The sequence below is a fragment of the Chamaea fasciata genome, unplaced genomic scaffold, assembly GCF_029207755.1.
Source record: "Chamaea fasciata isolate MVZ Bird 193981 ecotype frontalis unplaced genomic scaffold, bChaFas1.0.hap1 SCAF_13, whole genome shotgun sequence".
Lineage (NCBI taxonomy): Eukaryota > Metazoa > Chordata > Aves > Passeriformes > Sylviidae > Chamaea > Chamaea fasciata.
In genome coordinates, this window is record NW_027094098.1 from 6836963 (window position 1) to 6864192 (window position 27230).

Here is a 27230-nt window from a genome sequence, read left to right on the forward strand (position 1 = left end):
ACAGAACTTTGACATTCATTTCATTTTATAGGATGTGTTATACATTGCAAGATCGTTGGGTTACTGCAATCATAGGAAGACTGCAACACAAGGGGGTATCTTTAAATTTTCAGTAGAAATGTAAGGTCTTCATACCCACAGAATGATGAAGGCAAGCAGTTGAACAGAAAAAGCCATAAACATGGACTTATAAGGGAATGTAAATCTGAAAGCTGTAAACCCAAAAGGCTCAGAGTTTTACAGGAACAATTTCAAGCCTTGCTCAGAAAATTAGAAATGTTACTCTCTGTAGTATGTAATTTGAAGCACCAGTGTCAGTGACTCTTGTCTGCAGTTCCAGCTGCACTGCCAGAAACACCAACAGGTGTACTCAGGCCTGCACCAACACAGCACAGCTGCCACCCAGTGCCTCAAGGGCTAAATTGTGCAAGAAGGATGAATACAAGTTATTTCATAATATTTATATGCTCATTTACATGTCTTTGTAGAAATTTTCCATCATCCCAAACTACTATCTATTTTGTATTAGTCTGCAAATAGTCTTGCTCAGACCACTGTAGCCATGCTAGTGGCAAATGGGTTTTGGGTGAACTGAAAACTAGAGTCACCCTGCTCTGACAAAAAGGGCTTTTTTAGTGTCCTCTGCTGTCTAATGTCTTTCTGAAAGGCAATTTGTGGAACAGTCAGGATGAGAAACATGTTTCAATACTTAATGTTTTAAATTTGGTATTCTGCAGTAAACATAAATTTTTAATTTTAACAGAAACTGCTTGAGGGTAAAATAAGCAAAACATTTAGAAGCAGCAAAACATTTAAAAGGTCACCAAGTGCATCCCACCATGCGAGATGAACAGCTCAGCCACTTAGAGCAGGTCCCATGAGAAAAGTCAGTTCTCAAAAAACCAGCAATTTACACACTGAGCTGTGTATTTCCTGCTCTTCTTCCAGATCCTTTAGTCCTTCTCAGCATCACCCTTGCTGCAGCATCAGTCAAGCACTCAAAACCACAAGTTCCTATGAAGAGTTTCAACTTCCTTCATTTGTGCTGTCTTTACTACCATTCTGCATGTCCTACCTGAGCCCAGGGCTCTGCTGGGCCCCACCTCCCCACTAGTTCCCCAGGACCTGGAACATCTCATTCCACTTCAGCATCACCCAGCACATTGGGTGGTACTTCCTCCTTGCCTTTGGTTTTAAATGGCTAGGGGCAATGCAGAGAAGAGGGGCTCTAAACCTGCAGGTATTGCCCCACAACACCAAATCCCCCAGAGAAAAGAAGAGATTAAACCCCAGAAGGTTTTTTAAGCTGGTATTTTTATTAGAACTCTCTACATAAAGCACCTTTGCCTGCCTTACCCTCTCCGAACGCAGCTCTTCCGTTACACAGCACGAGATGCTTTGAACTACTCGGCGTTCCTGGATTTGGACACGGCCGCCCTGACCGCCTGCATGATGGCATCCTTGTCAATGCCAAACATCCTCAGCAGCTCAGCTGGCTTCCCGCTGCGGGGCACGTGGGACACAGCCAGGCGAGTGACGGTGACACCGGGCTCGCCCATGACGGCGGCACACACGGCTTCGCCAATGCCACCTGTGAAGAGAGGGCAGGCACGGCACTGACCCAGTGTCCCAGCAGGGACATCCACACTGTGTGTGTTCCTGAGCCAAGCGGCCTGCAGCATACAGCCTGCATTCCCAGCCTCAGGAAAACACCAGTCACACATGTCTGCGTGGGCCAACTGTGAAATGAAAACCCTGTCCTGTACCAAAGGCATTCTGAGGACAAGCAGGCTGCCATTTCTGAAGTACTCAGCCATCAGCAGCAGAACACACCTGCCTCTCAAGGGCACAGGACTGTCAGCAAGCTCTCACCACCTCGGCATCAGCCACCAGGAACCAGGTTTAAAAATATACTTTGACTGAAGAGCATTTACAAGTGTACTTAACGTGCTGAAATTCCAACCAATCTCAGCAGCACTTCAGAGCTCCATCTTCTCACAGTGCCTGTACGTGCTGCTGGGCACCTCTCTGGGTTATGTAATGTATTCACAACCTTTGCTCAGAACTCAACTCTGACTCACTATCAGTCACAGGGACAAAGGATGCAGCGGGAACTGCGTGGAGGCAGGGGAGACACTGGAAGCAGAAGTACTAGGGAAGAAGAAAACAGACTTGTGTCAAAAGAATGTGCTGTGAGAGCTGGTAGAAGAGGCTTCTTAGTGCTACCCTTCAGGTATCCAGGATCACAGGGCTGCCCACAGCTCCAGGCACAGTGGGATTTAACCAAACAGCCCGCAGCCAGAGGCAGCTCTGTGGATGCAGCTGGTGAGATCAGTGACGGGGCCTGCAGTGCACTTGCACTCAGGGTTCTGATGCACAGACACCTGCCCTGCCTGCACCACAGAGCACCGTGCCAGCACAGAGCTCCTGTTCAGCACCTCACAGTTAAGACTCCACCATCTTGCAAATCTGCAGTAAAATACTTGTCCAGAGCTGAACACTAAGCTAGAAAATGATGAGGTTCAGTGATCTATCACCATCCATGGTCTGGGACAAAAGCATGGTATATCCAGCAGTTACAGTAGAACCAGCTCACTTCAGGTACCTGGCAATAGTGATGCTCATCTTAAATTGGGATAACTGTATCTACTAATTTCTGTTAGTAGATTTCTATGATGGTAAAGAAAAAGGGAGGAATTTATCCCAGAATAACTGTGGAAAAACTGTGGGAACTGCCCAAACCATCTGATTTCAAGCAACCTGGAGCCAAGCTTTTGAACACATGGAATACTTAAACCTGCACAGCAATGGTCTCTCTTACAATTTCACACCTGCAGAGCAGCTGCTGTACAGCCTTTCAGAGAACACTCTGAGCAGAACCCCTGCAGCACATCAGGAATTTACGATTTCAGTGGGCACAAATGAATCCAGACTTCACTCAGACCAAGTACACAAAGGGCACACAAGGCCAAGTTATTCAGATAGGCAGTGCTGATTGCCCCTTACATGTTAGGAACCTTTTAACCCTCAGTGTCACTTTATAATCCAAACAGCACCAAAAAAAGCTGAAATCTCTCTTTTGCTTTAATGGGATGACAGCACCAGGTCCCATACTCCTCTGTCAGGTCAGAAGCTGGGAGCTTCCAGCCTCTGAGGGCTGTGACCTCCCAGACCCTGCTCACCTTCATGATAGTGGTCCTCAACAGTGATGATTCTGCCCTTGGTTGCTCTTGCATTTTCAAGTATTGTCTTCTTATCCAGGGGCTTTATAGTGAAGGGATCAATCACACGGATGTAGATCTTTTCTGCAAGAAATAAATGAAAATGATTTGCAACAATGAATTGCAAGATGCAAGACAATGCCAGTGGTACAGGCAATGGCTGTGATCTAGACCATTATAAGAACTGCCCACCTGAACTCCCAGGTACCTGTACCTATGGCTCACCTACCACAGAACCCAGCCAACCGTAATTTTTCTGTGTATTCTTTCTTCATGCACCTTGTGGAACAGTGATATCCATTTATTCCCAGACATGATGGAGGAGGCTTGGATGAGTGACTTAAGGTTACCAGGAACACCCATCAGCAAAACAGTCACCTAAATGGCTTTCCCCAGGTAAGAAAAAATCCAGTCACCAGGAAATCCTCCTTACTCACACTGTCAATTGTAATTTTTTTCCCCAGACCTTTATTTTACCTTTATTGTCAAGCCAAGTACAATTTCCACCTGATTCTTTGGTGTGTAGGCACTCTGAATTCTTTCTTCACTGCAGGTTGCCACCTCTCAGGTGTGCCTGTCTGAGCTGCCCAGCCCTACCAGGGCACCCTTAAGGTTGGTTGGCACCAAACCCAGATCTGCCCTGCCCTCATAAGGCAGGCCCAGATGGCTCATTAAAGCTGCACACAAATGGCAATTGTTTATAAAGAATAGCAATTATGTGAGGTTGTCTCTAATGCTGGCTGGCTGAACACTGGGCTGACATGAAGAGGCCCTATTGTCAGTTTTGTGACTGAAGGCTCTTTAGTGGCCAATACATTTTGAGTATTAGACCCTGCCTCTGCACCTCTCCAGAGGTGATTACTCAGACTTCAAGATCAGCAGAGCATTGTAAAGCACGGTAAATGTAGAAGAATAACAGTGGTTCTGAAAATACAACTTTCAAAATATCCTAAGCCTGGTGACTCAAGGTCATGCCAAAGTATCATTCCACCCAGATGCTGCACACAAAGCTCCCATAAGCCACAGGCAGCATTACTGTATTATCTCCTGCTATTTGTAATCTCTTCCTGGGCAGAGGCCCCTGACTCACAGATGGGTTTTTGATGGTTTCTTTCTCTTATTTCATTGAAGGATTACCATTACTGTGAGATCTCAGTGACTTGAGCACTCCACAGATTTGTGGCCCTCCCACGCTAGTTCAGAGCTGCTGCATTCGGAGGAACCCAGGTCAGCAGTGAGCCCAACCCAGGACAGGAGCCCACGGGCACACACAGGTGACAAGCTGTGGTTTGGGACCTGGCCCCAGCCTGTTTGCAGTTCACTGTGCCTGGCCCAGCCAGAGCAGGTGCCACTCCTGCTTCTTACACATTGCCCTAGGCCTATGCCCACAGGGCACTATCACAGATCAGCAATACTAAGGAGACCTTGATGTGATCTATTGTCAATTTTCATGGCTACTAATACTGCTAAGCCAACAAAAACCTCCTCCACGAGGGAAGACTGGCAACTGCATGCTGTGTTGTACTGTATCAGCTAACGGTGCCTGACTAACTGTCTGAACAGTGTAATTAATGTTTACCAGTTCAAAGGGTGAGCAGTTATGCTGACTGGTATTGATCTTTTTTCTGTATTACATGACAAAAAGGAAAAAAGCCCCACCTTTTCTCAGCTGCTCTGCTGCAGCCAGTGCTTCATGCAGAGTGACTCCTGCTCCAATCACAGTCACTTGGTCATCCTTACTCTTCAAAATCACCTGCAAGAAAACATGTCTATGTGTTTTTAACACTTATCTTACTGGTTTTTTTTTTTACCTTTCTGAAGATTTGAATTAAAGGTCAAATCTTTGCAATACTTCAGAGGGAAAGGGGCTTTTACAAAAGGAACACAGCATATTTATTTGGATTCTATTTATCTGTGCAGTATTTACCTTTGCCTGTCCAATATGGAAGTCCTCATTGTTGTTGTAAATGACAGGGTTTTCGGGACGACTGGTTCTGATGAAACAAATGCCCTGTTTCCAAGGTAAGCATGTTAGAAGTTAGGAAAACAGAGAAGTGTTGATATTCTAGTTGATAAATCCTATGAAAAACATACAGCAAAACGATTTTTTCTATTTGTCTGATGTTCACCTTCCTATGTTACCTCTGGTTCTTATAAGTAAACTCTGCCCCACCAATTCCCATTAGTCCTTTGTGGCAGCTGATTGCTTCAAACAGTAGAAAACACTTCACCTCCTCTTAAAGCACACTGATAACTTACAATTTCCTTTCTGATTCCAAGATACTTATTTCTCTTTTGTTCTCTTGTGGAAATGGAGAATACTACTTGAGTTAATTAGACTCTTAGAACCTTACCCTACCTGTGCAACTTTTACTCTGTCAATTTTAAATTAGAGAAGGATGCTGGGCTGAAAGCAAGGATAAAGGCTTTCCATCAAAATTCAGATGCCCTTCCAGAAGAAGTAGCAAACTTGTACTTTAATCTCTTCTTCCCACTTCTTTCCCCATCTCCCATCTTTTTTTCCACAAACCATTAATCACATTTGTTACACACCAAATTTCCACACTCCTTTACTGAAAACCTGTAGTAGCAAGATTGAATTTTATAAGATCATTTGCTCCTTTCTCAAAAAAAAAAAAAAAAAAAAAAAAAAAAAACAAACCAAAAACTTTTATAGCAGCCAAGGAAAAAACTGATCGAGGAGATTATCAAAATCTTCAATACAGAAATCTATTTTTCCATATCCAGCTTCAAGTTTGACCCCAGAGATAAGGTACTAGGAGAGCACTTTCAGGTTTACTAAACACCTAAGGCAGTTACAATTAGCCTAATTCAATATAGATTCAAACTGTGTAATCATTTACAGCTCCCCAAATCTGGCCCACAGCATTCCAGACTGTTCATTCTGCACTAGCCTGGACAGAATATCTGCAACCTTTCCTTGACAAGAAAACATTCCACTGCCCCACTGGAGCCTCGGGAAGAATTTACGTGGGGGGAGACATGCAAGAAACGTGCCAGAATCAACAAGAGTAGTACAAAAGACAGAATTATTCTGTGGCTCAGAAATACTGCGATGCAAACCTTGGTGTTGGCAGCTATTTCCACTGCTTTTTCAGTGGCTACAGCATCACTGGGGTAAAACACAGTGGAATTGGGAATAGCCCGGAACATGCACAGATCCTCCAGTCCCATCTGAGAGGGCCCATCCTCACCTGAAAGAATTAAAGCAGGGTTACAAAAGAGCAAGTGCACATTTTTGACAATCACTCAATATAGAAGTGACGTTCAACATAAACCAGGCAAAAAAAGGAGAAAAGGATAAAATCAGGCACACACACGACATGCAAGTCTACCTGCTTGAGAAAAGAATCATCTTCTCCTTAAACTTGGAACCATCTAAACAGTAAATAAGGATAGAAAGAGACTAAAAAGAAAGAGAACTGGGATTAAAAAAATAAAAAAATAGGAAATAAAGTATAACAATAAAACAACACAAAAGGAATACAACCAAATAGGAAGTGTACAGATACAGAAAGAGGGTCACAAGATATCTGAACATCTTCAGATTTACATGTGCTGAGGCAAAATTTACACTTGCAATATAGCGTTCCTTCAGATTTAAAGTGCTGGAAATGTGAAAGGAGAATTGCATGTGTCCCATCAGAAATGGAGAGTGCAATCGGTACAACTACTCTCAAATTTTTAGGCTGATTTCAAGATTAAATGAAGGGTATGTATGTATTTTTTAGTACTGTGAAAAGGTCTTTTAAGGAGCAATAGAGCATCTGTGTTGTTAATTTAACAACTCAAGCACCTCATGGCGTAAACTGCGGATCTATGGAAAAGAACCGTTAGCCAGGACACGTGCTGGGTGCCATGATTTTCCATGGTTAAAGAAACAACCACCACAACACCCCCCGCCCCCAGTGACCTTATGTAAGGGAGCTTTGGGAATGGCACTGCTCCAAACTAGCCATGCACAGAGCTCTGGATCAACTCATGTCACAGCCTGCAGCAGCAGGGCAAAGAGCCTTCCCACATGCACCCGCTACCTGTTATTCAAGAAGGACGAGTTCACGAGGAAGGAGGAGAATATTTTCCTAAGAGCAGCACAAAATTCTGAAGAACTTTAAACACGTTAAAGAGATCAATCATTGAACTCTGCCACTGCACGTTACTAATAAAGTAAGCACAGACCAGGAAGAGGAAATGTCTTGGCTTTTAATCATGACATGAAAAAACCCTCTCAACATCACAATTTCTAAATGTGTGTACTCTGAATGAGAGGGATCCAGTGGGCCTTTTCCTTTCCTGAAATGCACCCACACAATGAAGACATAGAAGGAAAGCAAAATTATAAAGAATAAAATTATCAGGTGATAATTTTAATATCCTGAATCTGAATCTTATCCTAGGTAGAGAGTTGCTCATGCTTGTCCTGCTTTTGCTACGGTGGTGCCAGTACCACCAACATTCAAAGCTCCTCAATTCAATTCAAAGTAACTTACAGACTAGCACCAAGTTGAGTCTGGCCCCAAGTCTTTATGAAAATCCCAATTTATATGGTTTTAGAATACCACAGATCAAATGAAAGTATAATTCTCAATTACATCTGTAAAACCTACATTTATAGCTTAATAAAAGAAGTAAGTACTTAATATGAACAGTGGCGAATGTCAAGGATATTAACCAGTCCAAATAATTGATATTTCTATTTTTGACACATATTCACTAGGATTTCTTTTCCTATATGTTCAGTTTGAAAAATACAGATTTTTCCATTATTCTTTTATGATCTTAAAACTTATTTAATGTTTCGGTCCATCAGCAACTATTGGTCTAGGAGTGAACTTAGTACAAGTTCAGAAGGTCACTGTGATAGCTATTTCTCATAAATTTAATGGGTTCAAATTTCAGTGCAGTAGAAGCCCAGGTCTACCTAGAACTGCATACATAAAACTTCAATTTTCACCACAGATCCAGATTAGATTCTGAAATCCATGCAGATTTGGAATTCCTTGCAGGCCCAAAGTTCTAACAGGAAGTATAGTTCATTCATACCCTTTCATTTAAAATTGAAAATTTTAACTGCCAAAGGATTTCTCTGAATAACTTTCTTTATAACTCTGTAAGATGCAAAACTCACATTAACATCATATAACTCTTTATATAACTTTATATAACTCTTTATATAAGTTGCAAAACTTCAGGTTGAAATTCTTTTTTGAAAATCAGGTTGAGACTTGAATGAGGTTTGTACCTCAAACAACTTTCTATATCCAAGTTTGCACTTCATAGTCACAGCTCCCAGCAGAACATTTCATGTGCTGAAAATTGAAACTTGGAAATGTAGTTCTAGGAGATAATTCAGGTAATCCAAAGGACTTTTATCTTCTTAAATCAGCAAAGACCAAACCTAATTGGCTTTTGCACCAACACCCTGCTTCCTAAAAGTCTGAAGGTGGAAGGACTGATTTTAATAAGGGGCTGGTAATAGATAATACATACAAAAGCCATAATCTGATCCACACTACATACAGTCTCTGCTCCAGAGAACTATACTTCTATAAGTTACATTTGAGGTCTGGGATGAGATTACATGTGTTTATGAAGCATCTTTAAATCTTTACCAATATTTTGTTTTAAATTAAAAAAAAAAAAAAATCCATCTGTCCTCCTAACCTTACTGCCAGCCAAAACTATTAAATCAATCAAAAACTGATGTATGCAGAGAGCCTTAATTTACTACCTCTGTCAGCTCTCCCTCTCTTTTGCTTTTCCTAGAAATACCTACTAGTTTCTCAAGCATGAATGTCTACTTGCTTTTTTCTTCTTGGTATGCAAGCCTGTTCCTCTTTTCATGGGTCATGTCTATGCATTTCAGTTAAAAAAAAAAATTCTCTTGGCTTCTTCAAACCAAAGCCAACATGACTATGATCTGATGTGTTCCAAAAAGTTACAGTGAAAATCCAAGACCAGAGAAGGCTCTGCCGGTGAGGGCCCTTGGCCAGTTGGTCTGAGATGTGCTGGCTCTGTTGCCTTGGTCTCCGTTGGCAAACTGTTTTCCCACAGCCCTCAGGTGGATGGAGTGAAGGACAGGGCCTGGGCAAGCAAAGCTCTTTCTGCTCTAAGATATCCTTGGCTTGGCTGGGATAATTCATTTTATTCTTAGCTGGTACAGTGGTGTTTTTTGGATTTAAGATGAGAATGCTGCTGATAACACACCAATATTTTGGTTGTTGTGTCCTAATTCAAGGACTTTTCAGTGTCCTCGTGCTCTGCCAGTGAGGAGATAGACAAAAAGCTGGGGGGGACCCTGGCCCAGACAGCTGACCCAAGCTGACCATGGGGACATTCCATACCACAGAATGCCATGCTTGGCATATAAACTGGGGGGGAGTTGGCTGGAAGGGTCTGACCTCAGCTCAGGGATGGGCTGGGCATTGCTCAGTGGGTGTTGAGAAATTGTATTGTGCTTGTTTTTCAGAGTTTATTTTTATAATTACAATTATTAGTAGTAGTAGTATGTTTTACTTTGCTTCGTTTATTAAACTGTCCTTAACTCACAAGTTTTTTTCTGATTCTCTTCCCAGTCCCACTGTAGTGACAGGGAATGTGTGAGTGTCTAGGCAGTACTTGGTGTCCAGCTGAGATTAAACCACAACAGATCAGGCTTGTGACCTCCTGAGGAACCTCCACATACAGGTTCCAGTCCACGGGAGCTGACCAGATCATCCCAGAGTCCCAAGGGAACTGGCTGATGTAGCTGCCAAGACACTCCCCGTGAAAAGTCACAGCAGTACCAGGTGGAGTCCCCAGTGTTTTAAAAAGGGGAAAAGAGAAAATCCTGGGAACTACCAACTGCCACTCTGTGCCTGGGAAGATTCTGCAACAGATCTTCCTAGAAGCTGTACTAAGGCATATGGAGAAAGGGAGGTGATTGAAGACAGCCAAGGGTAAGTCCTGCCTGACTTTGAGCAACCTGGTCTAGTGGGAGATGTCGGAAGGAGATGACCTTTAAGATCCCTTCCAACCCAAAACCTTCTATGATTCAATTTTCTGAATTATGAAACAGCTTCACAGTTCCTGTTTCATCAGTATGTAAGAGGCTTTGGATTTTTTTAATCACTGTATTAACAATTTCAGTCCTAAAAAATACTGGGATAGGTTGAAGTAGTTGTTTCAAATGTGTGATCTCTAAAGTGTTTTTGACATTGATGGACAAGAGCATCTGTGCAAGAACAGTATCATTAGTTTCTCATTTAAGAGACTGGAAAACAAAGGTACAGTAAGCACATGACTATTCTTTCCTCAGAAGATGTCAACTGCAAAGATGAAATGAACCTAAACTCCTCAAATTTAGTCCAATCCCTTTATATCAGTCTTTACTTGTACAGCAGAAAAGCTTGTAGGGAGAAGTCCTATTTTCATCAGGTCAAAGAGGAAAGAACAAGCCGATGACAGCTTCAAATTGTTCTCATTCTTTCTAAACACAACAGGAGTGGCTTTGAAAATGTGACTTCCTCCTACCACTGCTGCCACTGTTGCACCACCACTGCAGCTAGAGTACAGCTTGCCTCCACAGAGCAGGATGCATCTGGCTGCCAGGCACTTATCCTGAGTGTCTGGGGGCTGCTGTGGGGGGCCGTGGGTGCCCTTACCGATGGAGACCCCGCAGTGGGAGCCGCAGAGGTTGATGTTGCTGTCGGAGATGGCGGCCATGCGGATCTGGTCGAACGCCCGCGTGAAGAAGGTGGCAAAGGTGCTGGCAAAAGCCACGGTCCTGTCACGAGTGGCACAACCAACTGCAATGCTCACCTAAAAGAGGGACATTGCACAAGAACAGTGAATTCCTCATTTATCAGTGGTTTCCTGGACATCATCTGTGGGACTTCTTGCCCTAAAAATTTAGCAAGAAGCTCCTGCTTCTACTTGCTGGCATTTCCAGAAAGGAAAGGAGGCAACTCACCCTCCCAGTATCTATTCTCCTACATCTCCTCTGTTCCATGCTACAGCTGACAGCTGTTACTGTTGATTCTTACTGGCAGCTTCTTTATCTGCTTAAAGCAGCCATTCAAAGATTTTTAAGAGTTATCCCCCTCTTTCTTCTCCTGGATCAAAGGCTTACATTCTCAGTCCAATGGACATGGTCTTGCTATCTCCAGCACACAAAAATCATCATTAGTAAGAGGGAATGGATTTACCTGCATTATTTGGACTGGTATTTACTAAAAGGGCCCTTCTTTAGCAAAATGGAAATTAGAACAAGGTTCCTAAATTGGTTTTTGCTACAATTACCTCACATTTATTTGAAAAGCAGGTCTTAGACCCCCACTCTAAGGGGACTCACACTGAACGGTCACACTGATCTCTCAAAAAACCCAAGGGAGCAGTTACCATGTTCTGCTCAGCAATGTAGCACTCGATGTAGCGACTGGGATGTTCCTTCTTGAAGAGCTCTGAGAAGGTGGAGTTCTTGGTGTCGCCATCCAGAGCAATCACTCGATCATTGGCGTGGCCCAGTTTCGCAAGCGCAACCCCGTAAGCCTTGCGGGTGGCCCACTGCAAAAGGAAAACACAGCAGGGCTGCTGTGACTTGCTGCTTTCTAGAGGCTTTTTTTTTTTGTTCCTATTTTATTGTTTTCAAATGATAGCAGTAGCAAAAGTACATATGGGAACGGTGACACACCAAAGAGTAAACAAACACGCAACAAAGCATTAGCAAGAAAATACATCTGTGCTGAAATGGGCAACTCCCCACCAATCCTGCTAGGAAATGGTTGAAACCTTGCTTTCATGGAAATTTCCATGATTGCTTGGACATTCACTGAACCTCAAGGAGTCTCTTCAATTTGAAAAGCACATAAAGTAGTTCAGAAAATTGATAATGATCATGAAATGAAGAAGAGTCATTTGAATCTCTCTATTTTAATATATTTATATACACTTTCAATACCCAGCAAATTGATTGCGTCACACTAAAGGAGTAGGTGTCTGCCCACTGAGTAGAGGTGGGTAGCTGCAGTTGTGGCAAGGGATAACACAAAACCTCCTGCCATCCAACTGAACAGCCTCACACTTTGAAATATCTGACCATCAGTGAAAAAGAAGGGAATACCTTTTCTCCCACTTTGTAAGTTGGTGGAGATGGCATCTTAATGTTTCTAATATTCACTATAGGTGCATCTTCTTCTGGAAGGGCTGGAGAAAGCTTTTTCTTGTTTTGGATTCTGTCATCTATTTCCTGAATGACCTGTTCTGCCATATTTTTTGGAAGGGGCTTTCCATGCCAGCTTTCCTTATCTTCAACACCTGTGTATTTAGAATCACATTACAGGTAAGAAAAGTATAAAAACAATTTAGGTTTTTAGCTGCAGATTTTACCCAGTTAAAAGTGCAGTGGAGTATGACAGTCCAGTATTGTCTTCCAAGGAAGAAATTCCTTGGACAATTACAGTAGTATTCAACTGCATTAAGACAGACATATTTAAACCAATAAGAGGAATTTTACATAATCAAATGACATATATTCCAAACTTGTGACAAAATCCCAGCATCTTCTACTGAAATAATTTGTAAATTTGCACCTAACAGACCTAAGTGTGGCAGGAAGCAACCAGTAAATCAGTGTGAACATTTGCCATGAAATTTCAACAGTTAGCTCTATTTAAACAAAATCAGTTAAGTTTGAAACAACAGTTAACCAAGATGTCCAAATCAAACAAGATCTGATGTTTTACAGCTTTATTTTAATAGCTTCTGACGACTCTTATCTGCGCAGCCAGCACTAGCAGCCAAATCACCTCTGTGGCTGATACACTACTTTTCCCTCAGTCACTGCAAATAATGGACTTTGCTTCCTTGCTCAATGAAAAGGAATGAAGATATTCACTGCTGTTATTGATATTTATGTGATCAGAAAGGCAAGCTCACAGAGTGCTGCTAAAAGCTGTGGCTAAAGGGAATCATGGCAACCCTTGACACACTGAGTGTGCATTTGCTCCATCCCAAGGATAGAACACTCCACAGCTGGCACATGTCTCACTCGATAAGACCAAACCAGTTTTCTCAGCAGTATTGTTGCTGGGAGGTACAGAGGGTGAAAGACTTTCTGCATGCTGTTGCTCAGATGTGCAGGTACCTTTACTGCAGCACTAGGTACACATCATGTCCACATGTGTATGCAAAGAAGTAATTGTTTTATTACCTGATATGCCTTTGCCTTTAAAAGTCTTTGCAATGATGGCTGTTGGCTGATGTTTGGCCTGGCCAAAGGCTTTGCAAAGCTCCTCCACACTGTGTCCATCCACGATGATGGCATGCCAGCTAAGAACAAAAACAGATCAACTGTTTCTAAAGGGTTTTAGCATGTGACACTCTCTGGTAGTCAGCAATAACAATAACAAATACTAACTTTATTCCAGTGCAGTGTCTTTTTAAGAAACCCAAAGTATGCCAGAAACACGAACTAGCATTTGTTTGAGACCATAAAAAATAGCACAGCTGCTTTTTTTATAATGCAAAGTGAGTCACAGGGGGATCAACAGCTACGAGCAAAATTCTCAGCCCACAGATAACTGAGTTATCCTACATTTCTTCAGACATAACGGCCCTTTTTAATCACAAGAGCAAATCAAACATCTAGAAATAAGATGAAAACTGACAATAGATGTTGATTACAAAACCCCAAAACACTCTGGCATAATTTGGTTTCTATTGTATCTGACATTTTTTTAGCATGGACTTTGCATCTGCATAGAAATATGAAACTAAATGAAAGCCAATACACAAAGAATTATCTTACTTTCCATGCTGGTTTTTTTCTGATCTATTTGCCATGGTAGGACATGTAGTCACAGTTATAAAATCTGAATTTAGTGTGTTAAAAACAGTTTTAAGACCCCTAACAGATTTATCTGTGCAAGCAGTCCTTATTTTTCCTCAAAACCAACAAATTTTGCAACTTTTAATATTCCTGCTGCAGCCTTAAAGTGGACCAATATCAGGCATTATGAAAGACCATCTTCCTTGCTAATGGAATCCTTCAGAGCTGAAAGCTCATTTGAACAATTCTGAGAAGCAAATAAAACATACATTTTCAAATGAGAGATTATCCTGAACTTCTCCCACTCACATACCCAAAGGCCTCACAGCGTTTCTGGTAGATTTCAACGTGATGCTGCAGAGGAGCTGGGTCACTTTGTCCAAGACGATTAATATCAAATATAGCAACAAGATTATCAAGCTTGTAAAAGCCAGCAAAGGCCATTGCCTCCCAAACAGAGCCTTCAGATAACTCTCCATCTCCAAGCAGACAGTACACTCGATAGCTAGAAGAAATTAAAAATGAAAATAAATTAGGTTTGATGTGTAAGCACTGTTAAATCAAAACTCATCTGATAATTCATAGTAAGAATTCACTTCATTTTTCTATCCCAAACTCAATTCCCATTGTTCAATGCATTCACCTCAGCTAAAGTTACGTAACCTTAGACAAATCAAATTAAAATAGTTCTGAGCAGCTACACGTTAGAAGAATAAGATGAGAAATACTGCACTCCTTTCCAAACCTTTGTCTCAAAAAAATCAAGTCTTAAGCTTCCCACTGCAAGGCTTGACTGAACAGGCCCATTGAACACTGTCACTGTGACTCAGCAAGATCCTGAACAATGCAGGGACAGTTACCTCTCCTTCCTCCTTCCTCCCATAAATCATCTGGAAGTACAACCAACAAGAATTAATTTCAGGAAACTCTAAATTGGGGATGAGCTCAGCTATGGATTAAAGCATGCTGCATAACAAATTCAGAGTTCAGGAAAAAGATAACTGTCATGGTATGACTGTGTAGACTATTTCTCCCACTACTGAAGCCTTTTATTTAGGTAAAACTCAGCAGGAGTACTGCCTCATCTCTACCAAATTCAACCAACAGCATTTGTCTTTTACTACCACTCTTCTTCTGGATGATGAAACTTTGTAAATGTTTATTATCCACTAAAATTTTTAAAAAAAGTAAATTAGCCTTCAAATATATAATTTTAAAACAAAATAATCAAGATAGCTGTCAAGTGATTTTTTTTTTACTTGACACGAAGCTATAACAGACTTTTGATCTGATTCCCACCTGCCTTCAGCTAAATGTGAACTCCTTGCACTTAAGCTGCTCCCCAGTGCTGCATGCAAGACCACCTTTTCCTTTTGTCATGTAAGCACTAGTTAAGATTTTTCCACACGTAGCATCTGCTAAACACAATTAAAATCAGCAAGTCATCTTTCACAGAAATGACTTCAAGCAAGTGAAGTGTAGGACACATTAACTGGGCAGCCTATGCTCAGATGTACTAGAACTGTCAAATGAAATATATCAACCACATCAGGCTATTTTCCTCCTCATACAGATTTGCCTTTAGATATCTTCTTTTCTTGTGCACAAAACAAATGGCAGGAGCAGTCATTTTTGTCTCTGTGGAGTTGAGTGCCTTTCTGGTAACATTTTGGAGCCCTATTTTATGATTCAATTGTGCTGTTACTGACCATAACAGTTCCTTATCCAACGTTCTCCATTATTTGTCATCTGACTTTGACCAGACGTTTCAAGCTTGCACTTTCCTTCTAAAGGGACACATCCAGTCTCAAAATGGATATCAGTTACTCTCTGGAAGTTAGAGGCTCTTCCAACAACTCCCTGTCTCCTCTGTTCAGGAACATCAGCTTGCAATGCTGTCAGGTTACTAAAGAAACACACGTGCACTAATTGCTGTTAGTCCTTAAACCCTTGGTACTTTCACTGGTAGCACTTTGTAATTATCTATCATTTAAAACCTGAATTTGAAATCAGATTTAGGCATGGAGGATGTAATAAATGAGAATGAATCTATCTATCTGTCTAATTTATTTTAACAAATTTTTTCCATTAAATGCCTATAATCATGAAGTGTGAAAATGGAATTACCTGGCTCTGTCAAAGAATTTGCCAGTGTATGCCATTCCACAAGCAGCACCAAGACCCTGCCCAAGGGATCCAGTAGCCACATCAGTGAAGGCTTGTCTCTGAGAATAAAAAGACAAGAATTATTTTACAGTTATGAAATAGAGGAAGTAATTTCCAGTGCTAGAAGATGGTTCAACATACATCAAAATGCAGCTTCTCAGCTGTAACGATGTGCAAGTCCCTCTAAATCTTGCCTTGAACCCCTGATTTCCCTGCAATGCAGGTTTCTTTCATGATGACTGCCACAAACTAACTGGACTCTCTGGGAGGGAATGGAAAGACCAATGAGGTGGCCAAACTGGGTGTAAACTCTTGAAACACCTCAAAGCTGCTTAAAGGACAAGTGAAGCCTGGATGGAACTTAACCTAAACATTTATTAGGTGGAAAATACTGCCATGCAGAGCTTTAGGGGAACTTTACTACAACAATAAAGGTCATTATTACATGCTCATTCAAACACAGTTCAAATTCAGTTGTGAAGCCGTAAATGCGGTCATCCTTCTTAGGAGTCTTTATCTTTCCTGTACTGTACAGCTGGCAAGCAAATTTGCTGTGAAAAACTTGTTGTTTCACAGACAACATACTTTTGTATCAAAGATTATGAGCACTCACTGGCACTGGATGTCCTTCTAGGACAGAATCAATTTTCCTCAAGTTCAGTAATTCTGCTTCTTGTAGAAAACCAGCCTCTGCCCAAACAGAATACAAAATTGGTGCTGCGTGACCCTGGAGAGAAACAGAAATTGTAAACAAAACACAAGTTTCACAATTCTTGACTTTCAAGACAAAATTCTACAAAGCTGACAAACCCTGAAATCAGGTTCATGTGCCCATTAGGAAGGCACAGAATTATTAAGCAGTTTTACAATGCACACATCCACACTGATGCTTGTTTCCAAGTTCCCCACGCCCCTGCTTAGAGCACCCCAGCAGGATGAGCAGTGTTATTTCACTAGAACTTTCTTCCAAGGTTGAATGCAATGAGTGACAAGAGGCAAAGTTTTAAGCTTTGTACACTCAGACCTTTGTGGAGCAGTCATCAAGAGCCAAAATCGCACACAGAGGTTTGAAGCCATTTAGCAACTCTGGACAGAAATACTGATTAGAGAGCTAAAGTAAACATGAGGAGGTGACTCTCCCAGTGCTTCACAACCTCAGCATCAGCTGCTTGCTTCTCACTCAATTCCTTCTTTCAGAGTGGCCACCAGAAACGGCAACAGTTACATCCAGCACAAGGACATTCACCGTGGGCTACACAGCACTACTGCGAGCCGCCACTTGGGGAATTCTGACTCAAGGATGGAGTGTGCATCACTGGAGCACTTCATCTGCCATGTTTTACGTTTTCTGAAGGCCCCTTTATGTCATATGGACAATATATCCCCGTGATTTGCAAGGGCACAATGTAAAAGGGGACAGAAACACTAACAGCCAGCAGAGATTGGGGTTTAAGTGTTTTCTGACCCACAGTGGCCTCAGATGAAACAGTGACTTTAATACCATACTGGCACAGTAGGAATGCAAACTACAAACTACTCACTAACCTGCCCTGTTTCATGTAATGCTCCCTGAGAAGCTGGCAGGAATTAGTGCCCACTGTGACGTGGCTGCAGGCATAACAGCAGGGCTGCATTTAACAAGAGAGCACAAAAGCCAACTGCAACTGCCTTGTTAGAAAAATAAAACAGACCTTATTGAATCCTGATAGATTATATAGACAATATAATATTTATTATTTAATATGAGAACAACTTAACATAGTGGAGTTAAAACTTACCAGGACACATTACAAAGACCTTTTTAAAACTGTTTTTAAGTAATGCTGCAACTCAATTCAGCCAGCTTCTTTCTTTCCGAAGCAGACAAATTCCAGGCTCTCAAATATTTCCAACAGACTTCTGTGCAGATGTAAGTGTATGTACACACAAGTCAAAGAAGGCAAGTCAATTTAATCTACAGACAGACAGCTCCTTGCTAGCAGACTGCAACAGGACACAAACCAGTAATTATTTATTTACCTTTGAAAGAACAAACCGGTCGTTGCTGGCGTTTCTGGGGTCTTGCACTTTGTACCTCATGGTATGGAAAAACAGCACAGACATAATCTCTGCTGCACTGCAACATGATGTAGGATGGCTACAAGTCAAGAAGACCCAAGATTACCAGTTGTGTTATTGTTTGCTCAGGACTGCATCTTTAAAATATCACTTTATCAGACCCCAACTCTTCAGCATTAGAAGATACAATTCCCAAGCGTTTGATAACCCATCCCTGTGCTGTTCCCCCAGTGCCAACCAGTTGTACTTTGAGATAAAGAGAGCATCTGATCTGGTTGAAGTGGATGTGCAATCTAGACCCTGCTGACAGCTCAAGGGCTTGTCTTTTGGAGCTCTCCCTTCTTCTCCATGCCAAGGACCATCACCTGAAGGGGTGGCTGAAGCACAGGACAGTCAGACACAGGTTGTGTCAGCCTGGGCCTGAAATCAGACTCCACTGATTTATCTGGTGGCAGAAATTCACACCAATGCAGAAGAAAAAAGACAGCTTTCCACAGAATTGGAGCCACTCACTGAGTGGAGAAATTAAAAGCATGGCATCAGTGCTTGTTCTGGCTCTGATGCACAGGCAGGGATTGGTAATGCAAGATTAACTTCTGCAGAAAGTTCGGGAACATTTATAATTGTATAACTTAGGAACCATTTCATTGTACCACATTAGAGCTGACAGAATAATAACTCTGATTTCTACAGAGGACATTAAACAATGCAATTCTTGTTTTCATCTTCTACTGAAACTGGATATGGAAATTTACTGTCTCCAGTAAACATCCAGATACATGTTGTAAAATACTAAATTGCTTAATCTTTGGCTAAGGGGGGAACTAACATTCTCTACATTTACATCTTTATAAGTTTGAAATATTGTATGAGTTGGTTTATCAAACATTTTAAAGTATCTGGTATAATCTCTCCCATTGAACTGTCTGGGATAACAGCAGCATGAATTCATATTTCAACTATAACTTCCCTTAGGAATACACAGGCCCATTTCACAGGCAACTGTGCCATAAAATACCCACAAGTGAATATACAATTATGTGAAGAGGTTATGCAAGTAGCAAATATGGAGTTACTCTATGACAAGGTATATATTTCATTGGAAGTGCAATAGAAGGGCACAGAATTAGTTTTACTTGTTTACATTACTGTAATTTACACAAAGATCACTGTAGTTCTCATGCACCTGGAAGGGGTGGCACTACTTGACCACTTGGGAGTACCAGCCTTGGCTTTTCACTTGCCATAAAGCTTAATAGGGGTAAGGAGGCTCTTTAAAACCCTTTATTGACTGTGGAAAATAGAATATTTCAGATTTTACTGCTGTAAACAGCATAATTCTTGACATCAGGCATTGCTACTGAAGTACAGGAAAGTGGATGATGACTAATAAAAAGGTTGAAAAAGCAGTTTCATCTCACTTTCTCTTCTACCAACATTTATTTTTCATCTTTAGCAGGATATTCTGAAAGTATTTGATCCTACTTACAAAACAGGACAAACTGACTATGAAAGTGTCACTTTTGTTTCCCACATGTACATTTACCATGCATGTTAGGATTAGACAACACTTTCACTAGAACTTTAATCAGAATATTTTCTTTTGATAGTAATGAACCTTCCCGCCCAACATCCCCAACGTAACTGTAATAAGAGAATAAAAACATGCACAACACTAGCAAAATACAAATTATGGTTAGTGTCCATCCCTTAGTAAGTATTCACACACAGGGAACCAAGAGAATTAGCTTTAAACCATGGTTCAAACATATTAGTAAATATTTATGTATTTGAGTTAATCAATAAGCCTTACATGCTTGTTTAAAGCTTTCATTCCTTTAATTTTATAACTTTATACTTAACCATACTTCTATGAACTCCTGGTCTTGATTTAAAAAGTTTTAAACCACCTAAAATGGTAGCATGTGGAAATAAAAAAAAAAAAGTAGAAGAATTTAATAAATTACCTGAAAACTGGGAAAAAAAATAATCTCGTTAAAACTACAGGTTAGTTAAATGAATTTCTACTATCAGAAATAACAAAAAAAACCCCAGAAACCCCTTAACTTTGACACACAGTCCTTCAGTAGGAAACCAAACCAAAGTACACTAGAACACCAAAATCCTGAATCCACACAAAGCAAGGGTAGAATGATTGCTCCAAGTTAGTTTTGTGGGGTTTTTTATTACTGTGCATCAATTCTAATTTGTTCCATCTACACGTGTCCACACATTTCAGCTAAAAGGCTAGTAGTGGAAAGCTAAAGTGGAACACAGAGTCAAAACCCAAAAAATTGAAGAAAAAATAATCTGCAACAAGTGATGACACCACCTATTATGAAACTTAACTGCCTCTTAAGAAACTCTTGCAACTTCCACTTTTAAGAATGTATCCATCCTGCTCAAAGAAGCCAAGATACTGTTTCAAAACTGCAGACATTTATCCTCCACTACAGCAGAGACTCTACCCATCTCAATGGAAATGTGTGCACTACTTATCTGAAAGAAAAAGCTCTTCCACGCCCCAAAGCAAGTATGTTCAATCTTTACAACCAACCTCATCAAATTTTTTGCCCACGTAAGTAATTCTGAATATAATTTTCCCCCCCAGTTCACTGAATTTTTCCACTCCAGCTGATGAAATACTCAAAGTGACGTGTTTGAGCAGCTTCAGGATCAGACTGACTTAGCTCTTGTCCAGGCAAAGGCTGCACTTTCTCTAACAGAAGGTAAAACAAGTAAAGACTTCAAGAACTGGTGTGACATATGTACCACACCACCACTTGTGTTGCAATACATGCCACAGTTCACAGAAATTACTTCCTTGAAAGTAGTAGGCAGGTCCTGTTTTCTCTGAAGTGCTTTCATCGCAAGTATTTCCTTCAGTTTTTACAAACTGCACCTTTAACAAACACGTATTTCCTTAACAAAGCCAAAGTCATCATGACAATTCACGTTTTTAATTAGCTGTAAGTGTCTATTTAAATTTGCATTCAAACGTCTTTTCCCATCCTCGGTGCACACCAGCAATTTCGGCAAGGCACACTGTCTCAGTTTTTGGAAAACATATTCATAATGCACAGCTACTTTAGAAATGTACCTGTTTTGCCCAACTCCACAACAGACTGGATGTCTTTTGGGCACGTTACTACACCATCATCTTGGCAACCAAATCTTATTAAGAAAATATATTGCTCGTAAATAGCATCTTCTCTCAAGAGCCCATCTTTCATAATCTGCTTGTTATCAGGTTGTGTAATAATTTCAGACTACACAACTCCAGTGGCAGAACAAACTAGAGGGATTAATGAAATGCCTTTGTGCAAGAAGTACTCAGTATTGTAGCACATATGAGCCAGGGAATAAAAAGCTGGAGGAAAACCACTTTTACTGTTTCTTTATCAGTATGGTGAGAATGGTTTAACTGGTGAATTTCATGGATCACGAAAGAGAAACAGAGGCTGTAGTACGATCCTTATTCTTTAACAGCACATCAGACAAAACAGAGAAATAATTTTATCTTTTGATAAGAAGACTGATACCATACATCCCTGTGGCCTGCTTAAAATACTGGAAGCTGAACACAGAAGCCCAAACTTTGCAAAGTGCAATTTTTCAATTTACACTTTCACACAGACTTGTGCAATACCGTACACTGAAGCTCTGAAACAAACCAAGAACTAAGCGGGCAATTGTTGGGTATCCCGTATTTCTCTCTCCAGACTGGACCCAACAAGACACAGATGTGTAAAAAAGCACCGCTCTGACTTGCTGAGAGGTTTCCCGTGTCCAACACCCCATTGCACAGGAGGAACCACGGCAGCACTTTCAGTTGCTGTCTGCAAACGGAACGAGTAAAGTTCAGCTTCGAGAGCCATGTGAGGCAGCTCATGCCAGCCACAGACTGGGGACTGTAAGGCAATTCAAAGGAGCTTTATAATATTTTACACATCACCCTCCTTCACACAGACTTCAGCATCCAAGGGATTCCTTCAGATTTTTTTGCTCGGCTAGTTTCAAAGAGGTCCAAAGGAGGAAGTTGCAACGAGGCGGGATATATGTAAAATACACCCAGCACTTTATATGCAAGCATTCACGTATTTTTCAAGTAGAAAAAAAAAAAAAAAAGGCTTTAATTTTACATGACTAAAAGCGGATTGTTTGCAGAGATTTTTTTTTTTTTTTTCCATAGGTAAAGCACGATCAAAGAAAGGATAACCCTGGAATCTGCACACATCAGAGCCCACACTAAATCCTGTCCAGAGGCCTGAATAAACTGCCCATTCGAGACCGCGGGCATTGCACAGATAATCCCACTTGGGCTCACTTGAAATTCTGTGCAGAATTAGTTCCAACTGACGGGCACGCAATGAAAAAGAAACCGCTTGCGCCTCGGGCACAAATTCTTTGGTTTCCAGTCCTGCACCAACTTAGCATTCCCGGCCTTTCTCCCAGTCACAACACCCGCCGGCACCGGCGACCGACGTGGCCCGGCCCGGGCGGGCTCTGCCCGCGGAGCCCCCGCCCGCCATTTCCACACGTGCGTCCTCCGCATCCATCGGCGCCGGGGCTCCGGCGGGATCACCCCGCCCGCTCCCGTCCCAGCGCACGGCGCCCCAGCGCTGCCGCGGGCGGCCCGGCCGGAGCCGCGGCATCCCCGCACGGCGGGCGGGAGGCGGCACCGCGGGCTCTGTCCCCGGGGCACCGGAGCGTCTCCGGGCGGCGGGAGCCCGGCACGGCCCCTCCCAGCACCATCGCGAGGCCGCGCGAACTCCCGGGATGCGGGAGCGCGGCTCCGGCGTGCGGCCGGGGCTGGGTCCCGCACGCCCGCCTCCCTCACTCACCCGGAGCCGGCGGCGGTCGTGGCCTTGATGGAGCTGATGCGGAGCCGGTTGGCCGTGTCCTTCAGCGCCTGCAGCGTCTGCTGGTCGGGCTTGTGGTAATCCTCCATGTGGGCGACGCGGGAGGGCCGCGGTGCTGCGGGTCTGGGGCGGCGGCGGCGGCGGCTGGACCCGGTCTGAGGATGGGCTTTGCGAGGGCTGCGGCGGCGCGGCTCACCAGGGCCGAGCGCTGGGGCGGAGAGAGCAGCGCGGGGGAGGGGAGAGGAGCGAGGGGGCGGAGAGAGGAGCGGCCGGCTCCCTCCGTCCTCCCTCCCTCCCTCCCTCCCTCCCTCCCGCCCGCCCGCCCCGGGCGCTGCGCGGGCCCCGCCGCCGCCCCGGCTCCTCCCGCGGGCGCCATTTCCCCGGCGGGGCGGCGGCGCCGAGGGCCGGGCACCGCTCCGGGAATCACAGCACTGCTACGGCTGGAAGGAACCTCTGGAGATCACCCAGTGCAAGCCCCTGCCGAGGCAGGGTCACCCAGAGCAGCTGGCACAGGAACGGGTTCGGGTGGGCTTGGAATGTCTGCAGAGAGGGAGACTCCACGACCCCGCTGGCCAGCTGTTCCAGTGCTCTGCCCCGCTCAAAGTAAAGAACTTCTCTCTCATGCTGAGGTGGAACTTCGCGTTCCATTATAGTTTGGGCCATTTCTCCTGTCCTGTTGCTGAGCACCACTGAAAGGAGTCTGGCACCATCCTCTTGGCACGTGTCTTTGCGATGTTTATATGCATTGATGAGATCCCCTCAGTCTTCTCCAGAGTAAACAGGTCCAGCTCCCACACTCTCCTCATAAGAGATGCTCCAGATCCCTCATCGTTGCGGCCTCCCCTGTGCCTCTCCAGCGGCGCCTTGTCCTTGTTGAACTGAGGAGCCCAGAAGTGGATGGAGAACTCCGGGTGTGCCTCACTAGGGCTGAGCAGAGCGGCAGGGTCACCTCCCTCCACATGCTTCATTCAATCCCTGCTCCATAAAGCTGTTGCTGAGGGTCTCCACCCCGGCCTGTTCCAATCTTTAAAAGAATGTCACAGTATCCCACACCTTAACAGTAACCTGCTTCTTCCACACAGGAGAAACAGTAGCAGACTTTCCCCGTGTGGCTTTCTGTCAGGATACAATTCATATTTCTGTAATATATCTTAAAAAAATTGATGAACACAGAGAGTTTTGGATAGAATATTGTCTTCACCAGCCATCAGTCAGCTAATACATTTTCTCTAGCAATTCTGAACACTATGACATTAATACTAAACTTAAATAGGCAAGTAAAGTACTTCATATATATCCTAGAAAGCTCAAGCAGCACTAAAAGTCACAATCTAGAAACAAACAAACAAAAAAAGGTTAATCAGGCAACAATGACAAAAATAGTGCTAGGATGACTGTTGGAATTGACAATCTTAAAGGTATCTTCCAACCCTGATGATTCTATGATTCTAAGATACCTCAGATCTTGCTCATTAAACCTGCTATTCCTGCACTGCATTCCTGTATTTCAGTGTTCTGTCCACTGTTAGTTTCTCCTAGAAACTGTATTGTATTGATTTAAAAACATCCTAGTTACATGTAGTGAACTAATGCTATCACCATTTACTTCCAGAAGACACTGAACCACTCCCATTAAAAACCCTCCACCTTCAAGGCTCTGCAGGCTTTGGGTCTCAGGAACAGAGGAAACCCCCTCCATGTACAGAGCATTCAGCCACGCTCCCTTGGCAAACTGCCTGTAGGAAGTAGCATGTGAAACTCTTTGCAAGGTGAGACAAAACTTTGGTCCACAAATGAACCAATTTATTAGAAGAAATAAAAGCAGACGCTACTCACTTAGCCTGTTTTCTTAAACTGTTTCATCAGCTGTCTTCTTGAAAATCCTTTTAATAAAAATCTTCAGAAGAAAAAAATCTTCAGAAGAAAAACTAGACTGGAAATAGGCCAAGAAGGATAAACCAGAGCCAAACAACCAGATCTGACAGTAGCAAAGTGCAGAGGTTGTTCTGCAGAACACTATACAAAGGTTAACGGCTGCAACTGTCATTTACTCTGCTTCAATCTATATTCAATCTTCAAATAATTGGGTAGGGTAGACTAACTACCTTTTTTTTTTTTTTTTTTTTTTTTTTTTTTTTTTTTTTTTCCCCCAGAACCAGTTACCCAAATCTTTTAATTTCAGAAACACACTTTAAAGTGATATGGACAATAAAATTGGAATATAAAAGAAGCCGATGAGAATCACACAAGCTTTGATTTAAATTTCAGAAGTCTGATGACATGAGCTATAATGCCAAGAGATTTCAGTGGCAGAGGAGAGGACCAAGAAATGAGGGAATTAATCCACTTTCAGGGTCATTGTGCAGGTTTCCTCTCAGGGTACCAAAAGACACTTTGTACACCTTGTAACCCACCATGTCTAAACAGCAGCTTGGAAATTAAGTAACATGTGATAGCTAGAAAGTAGCAACTTAGGCAGGAGACCATAGTGAAGAGATCCTAGCTGAGAAAACAGAAACAGGACTGCCAGACACAGTGGAGACAATCAACAGCCATTCTTAACAGAGTTCACCACAATATTCTTGTCAAAACCTGGCTTTTACAATATAAGTACAAAAATACAGGGACTTCTTTTGTCCTTCTGGAACTCTGATGCCCAAAGGAATATTGTCAGTAGGGGAGCATGAAAGATCTCAGGAGTTACAAGTAGCATCTATGAGAAATACTGATTTTTGTCTCTTCCTTTGCAGATTTTACTCTATAAAATCTACCCTGTCGGTGAGGTAACAGTAAATTCAAACCTAAGTTCCCCGTGCAGGATCCTTAATTGAACCTTACATATGCTACACACCAGCAAATATCTTGCTTGGGACCTGGTTGTACCATTGCCTCAAATAGGCCTAAAATCAAAATAATGTTGCAGAGTGAGGATGACCAACTTCTCTGAGCATGTTGTATAACTTTTCTTCTTCTCCTCTGTCCATTCTTGCATCCTTTCCACAAGCTGTCAGCCTTCCCAAGGCAACAGCACTCTTGATCCTGTCTGCAGTCATATGGTCAGAAGTTAAGACCAAAGCTGCTTGAGCCACAATTCTGGATCAAGTTTCCTGGTTGTTCCTTGCTCTCTGGCTTTCTCTGCTGAGCAGTCCCAGAGCTTATGAACCGGATTCCTTTCAAATAAAGATGAAACAGAAGATTCAGTCTGAGAAAGCAGCTAATACATCCCAGGTGCTAATGAATATTCAGTCCAACAGGACAGACAAGAGCTAGTCTGGAGCAGAATTCAAACTCCCTTATAGTGCAGATGGGGAGTCCTCGGCACTTTCTCATATGATCTATAGACCTGCTCTACTGGAATCCCCTACCTTCTGATGTACTCAAAGCCACAGAACCATTTTAGCAGCACAGCAGCATTTATTAGCTTGACCTCTGTACCATACTCACTGATTTGAGAGCAGTTGTTAAAATACTGGCTGTGCTGAGGAAGGGAATGACGTTTTTTCTATCACCCCTGCTGATAGAAAAAAATTTTTTCACAGTTGAAGCACTGTTCTTTAGACAGATGTTGACATTAGGCTCCATCATCATCTCATTGATATGGAGTTTTCCATGTCAGTTGAGTGAGGTTAGGCAGGATAATTTGGTTTTCCCTAATCTGTGGTTTAGAAGAGGCGCATAAAGTAAATTCTTCAAATGAGGCCAAGTGTATGTGAAATCATGTTTATGATGCCAAACATCACAACAAGTATTGCCCAAAGATACATTAAGAAAATATGGTTGTGCACCCAATTTCTGCTGCAGAAAACAAATTTCAAAAAACTTCCTAAATACATTTGCATCAGGAAACTAAAACCTTATTTTAGAGATATGGCTACTTCATCTTTCTGGATGGCTGGTAGTATTTACAAACACTGGAGACAAATATCAAAATGGAAGCAACAATGAAGTAATTTCTACACTAAGTTTTTGCTTCTAACAGATTAATTTACTCCATTTTCTGTCTATTACAGTGTGATTTGAAGGTGAGAATTGCCAGGCTGTCACTGTTTTTCTCTGCATAAATCACTGATAGTGGCAAAATGAAATGACAATCAA

The 27230-nt window shown here is 42.4% G+C and overlaps 1 protein-coding gene across 1 annotated transcript; it reads right to left on the reverse strand.

Annotated features, from left to right (window-relative positions):
• Nucleotides 1-1297: 1297 nt before the first annotated feature.
• On the reverse strand, nt 1298-23339 carry TKT (transketolase). The gene is made up of 14 exons (XM_066195249.1): nt 23118-23339; nt 18235-18352; nt 16829-16942; nt 16177-16274; nt 14363-14554; nt 13432-13550; nt 12343-12536; nt 11622-11786; nt 10886-11042; nt 6306-6436; nt 5149-5232; nt 4881-4974; nt 3183-3305; nt 1298-1591 (listed from the first exon to the last, which is right to left on the reverse strand). The coding sequence occupies exons 1-14, from the start codon at nt 23222-23224 to the stop codon at nt 1404-1406; spliced, it is 1884 nt and encodes a 627-aa protein (XP_066051346.1). The 5' UTR covers nt 23225-23339; the 3' UTR covers nt 1298-1403.
• Nucleotides 23340-27230: the final 3891 nt, after the last annotated feature.